The following is a 5284-nucleotide window of genomic DNA, read 5'->3' as shown; positions in this document are numbered from 1 at the left end:
ATTAACACACGTTACTTGTTTTACCGACATCCAGAAAAGGCAAACGAATGCTTTAAAATGGGTACTCCAGAAGACGCGAGCAGGTCACAAATTAAAGCTTCAAAAATGCAGTGTGTTGAAGAAGTCAGTTTTTTGATCGATTGATTTTAAAGATCAATTTATCCAAAACTAATCCAACAGAGCGCATAAAACAAAAATCTGGGTTCAAGTTGCCTTCAAAATTTCAAGTTGAAAACTTCTTCTGTTTTTAAATAAAACATACACCTCAATTACGTTTAAACGCTCTGCTTTACCTTCAACGGTCCTCTCCCGATCGATGATTGTAAAAGCTGTACCTCCCTATTGCTTCCTTGACACCGTTCCTAACGTACGTACAACCAAGGACTACTTACGTATGCACCATGCCTCTGATATCGTTCGTTTTGTTCGGCGTTTGAAGCATTTGCTCCGTCGTCGCACACATATCCGAACCGTCCAACATTTCATCGTCGACATTGTCTAGAAAATCGCCCAACAAACTGCTCGGTTCCACCGTCATATCGTCGAGCGATTTCACATGCTCCAGGGCACGCTCAATATCGTCCTCAACCTCCCGCGGGCAGCTCTGGTGCGAGTCGCCTGTATCATCCTCAGCCGGCACTACAAAATCATCATCATTGGATGTAAAAATTTACATTAAAAAGGTCATTCTCGTAGAAAGGATCCGTTAGGCGTTCCTTTCGAGGCTTACCATCATCATCGAGACCTAGCAGATCGTTCAATGCGTCCGGCGGTAAATGACTGAGCATGTTCGGATGGAGCAGATTGCTGAACTCGAACGGTATAATCTCTTCTGTAAATTCGGTAGAGAAATAATTTGTTAGCAAAGCAAGAATTTTGTCGATTAAATGGGTGCGACTCATTACCTATTACGTCCTGTGTTGCCAGCAGTTCTGATTCGGATAATCCACCAACACCAGTATCTTCCGAACTCGCGTATGCTGAACTGTTATCGCATATCGTCAGCAGTTCCTGGGTGTTTGGCGGTGAAGTATGTGTTCCATTGCTGTAAAGCGGCTGGTGCTGCTCTTGATCATGCTCTAACTGATCAACGATTTCCATGCTGGAAGTATTATTATGCTGTCCACGATAAACTGTCGTTCCAGTAAGGCCAGACGCAGCAGAAAGGTTACTACCGACGGCAGCAGGAATGTGTAGAGTTCGGTTCCCTTGTGTGGCTGTGTGTAATATACTCGTATTAAATGTGGCTGTTTTATGTGGATTTTCACTACCATCGATCAACTGTATTCGCTGCTGCTGTCCAGGATGTGCTACTATCGATTCCTTTTGCAAAGGCATCATCCCTTGCTTAAGCTGTACTTGCACATTACCATTGATACGCGAAGTATTAAGCAATGATTTTTGTGGCTGTTGAACCACTTTCCTCTGCGGTTCGTTTGCAGGTGATGTCGCTACGGCGGCCTGGCCCGCTAGGTGGGTTGGATAGGTTATCGAAAACTGTTGCTTGTACTGCTGCTGATGTAGCAGCATCTGTTGTTGCAAGGGGGTGAGCTTTTTCTTCTTTTTCGGTCGTTTTAGCGATCGTACCACCACTTGAGGAGAAGGTGGTTGGATCGGTTTCGCTTTCTTTCGTCCGGCAATCGCAGTTGGTAACTCTATTGCCGTCTGTGACACGTTTACCGGCGGTTTCTTGTGCAGTTTTACCTCCAGCGACATTTTGTCGTGATTATCATGCTTCCAGGCGTGCTCTTTGCACAGGATCAGCTCATGACTAATATCGAATACCGGCACGCGACACTGGCTGTTGTCCGAAAACTTGGCGGTACAGCGCTGAAACAAACACTGGTCCGGATCGTCCGTAATGTGATCGTAGCAATGGGACGTCATCACAAGGGCGGATTTGTTGCAACCCTCAGAAATGCAGATCGCTTTTTCACTATTTGGCGTAGAAAGAAGATAAGGTAAAAGATATTCGTAAAACAAAAGTCCAACAACAACCACTTACCTAGCTTTGTTGAGCTCGATCTGTCTCCGCTCATCCAGCTTCGCCACCATCTTAGCCATCGATTCCAACCGTTTCCTGGCGGTGGACGCAGCGGCACTTCTCATCCGCAAACCATTCCGACACTGAACTACCCGTCGTTGGAGGTAAGCTTTTTTCAGCTCCAGCCGTTCATCGCGCGACAGCATTCGTATGTTAAACTTGCCGCTACAAGCTCTCCGGCTGTTGAAACTTTTACCCTTACCACCTCGCACACTACCATTGCTCGATGCCGGGCTCCGATGGATAGGAGTTAGTCCCCAACAGCTTGACGAACTCTCCGGTACGGTAATTTCGATCGATTCCTCATACCAACAGGAAAGCGTATTTGGATACTCGTCGTACGTGTTATCGTCGTCCGACTCATCGTCCGGATCTTTCAAATCGAACAGGTAAGCACCGGGTGCGTGCCATTCCTTTATTTTTGGACGCTTTATCGGCACGGCTATTGCTCCCGGTACGGTTCCGGATGCGACAAATCGCTGCTTGGAAGGTTTTTCATCCTGTTCCTCCACTTCCTGCTTAATTTCGAACTCTTTTTCTAGCTTCACACTACTGGACAGCAACAACGTCCGGGCCGATGGGCTTAGGGAATTATTATTTTCCGAAGCTTTAGGCGTACTCGTTGTACAAGATGGTAAAGTTCCAATATTATCTGCCGGAGGAGATGCTTGCCCTTGTTCCTGTTCCTGTTCCTCCATCAAATGTTGGCTGTGTGTTCGTTTGCTGGATTTTTGCATCTGCTTGCCAGCAGATTTGCCCGAAACTGCCAATTTTCGGTCAGACATTGCACGTACTTTCCCATTAGTAGTTTCCGGCGGCGTAAGCTCTTCTTCCTTTATCGTTGCAATTGCCGGTTTAGCTTCTTGTGTGACCATCTCTTCCGTTCGTACTATATGGATGGAAGATGAAGAAGCATCTGTTACCGACTGTTTGTTCCCCACCAACGAACTAGCGGCAGGTTCAACCGGGGTAGTAGATGATGGTGATCGAGGGATTTTGTCGATCCTGTTGACACCATGTGGTATTTGGTCGATGGATTTGGGTGAATTCGCTAAAGCTTCCACGTTCGAACCTACGAGCAACAAGCTTTGTTGATTCGCAGAACGACACACACTTCCGTTGGGGTCGACGATCTTGGTATCATTTTCCTCTTTTGTTGATACTGGGGACGTCCGCGTCGAATCCTTTGTTAATAATGATCCAGCTTTCGGTGAGTTTGCCGAAGATGTAAGCAAGGATATAGGAGCAGATGCGTTGGCAGGTTTTGGCGACTGTTGTTGAGATACGGTCATTTGTTTGTTGCCTGATGATCCGGTAGGTTGATGCTGCTTTCGTTGGGGTTGTAGCAATAGCGATTGGGGTTGCTGCTGAGGTGACTGCAGTTTTGCTGGTGCGGTTGAAGCCTGTATTGTAGGGGACGGTGCTGCTTTCGGAGGTGGCTGTTGCTGAAGAAGCAGCGATTGTTTCTGACCGTTGGGCGTGGACTGAAGTAGCGTCTTCGGAACTGCTTGGAGCTGCTGCTGAGATTGCGACTGTACAGTACAAGCATGAAGTTGCGGCTTTGGCAGAGGTTTTTGTGTGCCGTCGGCACTTGGAGACGAAGTTTTCGGTAGCGTATGGGGTAATGGTTGCGGTGATAGTTGATTAATTGCCAAGGACTGCGGTTTCAATTGTTGCGCCTTCTGCTGCTTCTGTATTGGTTGTGGCTGCTGTTGTGGTTGTTTCTGCTGTAGCTGCACAGGTTGGGAAGTGATTTGTTGCTGTTTGGGTGACGGCGGGGTATGTTGTTGTTGTTGCGGTGAAGGCTTTTGCTGCAATACCTGCTGCTGTTGTTGTTCCTGTTGCTGTTGCTGCTGTTGTTGTAATTGATGTTGCTTAATGAGTGTATTCCTAAGCGTGGCTATGGTGACCGGATTCGAAAGGTGGGCTGCAGTAGTTCCTAGTGTGGTACCACTATTAGTTGCTTGTAAATAAATTTTTCCTTGCGCCTGGGGCTGTATTAAACGGATTTTTGTTGGCGAAACTGTTGAAACGTTAGACGCCATAGCCATGCCCGAAGCATTCCTATTCACAGCATTTACCGTTCCAGCAGTTGCTATCCTCGCTGAGCTCGTAGCAACGGAAATGGGTGGGCTTACCCCGTTCCCATTACTGCTGCTACTATTAGTCACTAACAGCTTCCTTGCTCCATCGCTCGAAGTGGTTACGTGTATGAAACTTCCCGCTGGTAAACCACCGACACCACCGACCACTCCTCCTTTCCCCAACTGTTGTGGAGGAATTTTAATAAACTTCAATATAGACCCGCCGGTGGTTGCCAGCTGTTGACCGGCTGAGGTTTGATTCGGTTGCTGCAAGCGTGAGATTATTTTAGCCCCACCGGCAACGACGGTCGTTATCATCGGTGTCTTCTGCTGCGGCAGCACCTTTTTGATCAATTTCCCAACCGTTACCGTTGGCGAAGGCTGACCAGCCAGATTGCCCTGCTGTTGGGACTGCTGCTTGATTTGTATCGGTTTCGTAAACACTGGAATCGTCGTACCGATCGGCGCCCTTACTACCGCCGTACCGGTTGGAGAAGCCGTCGTCACAACACCATTGTAGCGTACTTTAAGTGTGGCCGACGATGTGACTGCTGTGACGGGTATGCTCACAGCTTTGTCCTTCGATGCAGCGACGCTTCCGGCCGTGTTGGTCGGCAGCAACAGGCTTGCACCGGAGGAAGCGGTCTGTATGGTAGTGGTGCTGTTGGTGGTGGTGGTGGTGCTTGCATTATTGTTGGTACTGGAGCTGCTGCTACTGGAGCTATTGCTAATTGCACTTGAATGGTTTGCGTACGCCAATGAGTTCGCTTGAAGTGGTGCCGATTCCGTGAACGCGTACGGATCCTCCTGTGCACGTGTCGTGGAATGGCATGACATGACCCTTCAGCCTATACGATACTGGCTCGCACTCTTGATTACCGGTCAAATGCTGGTTTTGGGGGTTGGTTTCTTCAATTTAAAAACTGGTGTCTGATATCTACAAAATAAAACAGATACAATAAATTAGACTATTTACATACGTATATAAAAGTGGAAAAATATGTTAACGGATCTAACTACAAATCTGACTATTCAATATGACTTGATTGAGGTATACCGTAAATATACATTCGAGAAGCGTTTTGGAATATTTTCAATAGTTTTAGCGTGCTAGATTGATGTATGTGAGCTCTCTAAGAAAATACAGCGAAAAATA

The 5284-nt window shown here is 47.2% G+C and overlaps 1 protein-coding gene across 1 annotated transcript; it reads right to left on the bottom strand.

Annotated features, from left to right (window-relative positions):
* Positions 1-388: 388 nt before the first annotated feature.
* On the bottom strand, positions 389-5043 carry LOC126556711 (polyhomeotic-like protein 1). The gene is made up of 4 exons (XM_050212155.1): positions 2006-5043; positions 906-1936; positions 731-832; positions 389-639 (listed from the first exon to the last, which is right to left on the bottom strand). Exons 1-4 carry the CDS (start codon positions 4963-4965, stop codon positions 389-391), a joined length of 4344 nt encoding a protein of 1447 aa, XP_050068112.1. The 5' UTR covers positions 4966-5043.
* Positions 5044-5284: the final 241 nt, after the last annotated feature.

Source organism: Anopheles maculipalpis, chromosome 2RL, assembly GCF_943734695.1.
Source record: "Anopheles maculipalpis chromosome 2RL, idAnoMacuDA_375_x, whole genome shotgun sequence".
Classification (NCBI taxonomy): Eukaryota; Metazoa; Arthropoda; class Insecta; order Diptera; family Culicidae; genus Anopheles; species Anopheles maculipalpis.
This window is presented reverse-complemented; position numbering and strand designations above follow the sequence as displayed.

What these genes read in the sequence shown, in the direction of transcription:
- LOC126556711 (XM_050212155.1), bottom strand. Translation starts at nt 4,965, where the DNA reads ATGTCATGCCATTCCACGACACGTGCACAGGAGGATCCGTACGCGTTC. An exon ending in ATCGAGCTCAACAAAGCTAG is followed by an intron (nt 1,937 to 2,005) that starts GTAAGTGGTTGT and finishes TACGCCAAATAG; the next exon opens with TGAAAAAGCGATCTGCATTT. An exon ending in GCTAGGTCTCGATGATGATG is followed by an intron (nt 640 to 730) that starts GTAAGCCTCGAA and finishes ATGATTTTGTAG; the next exon opens with TGCCGGCTGAGGATGATACA.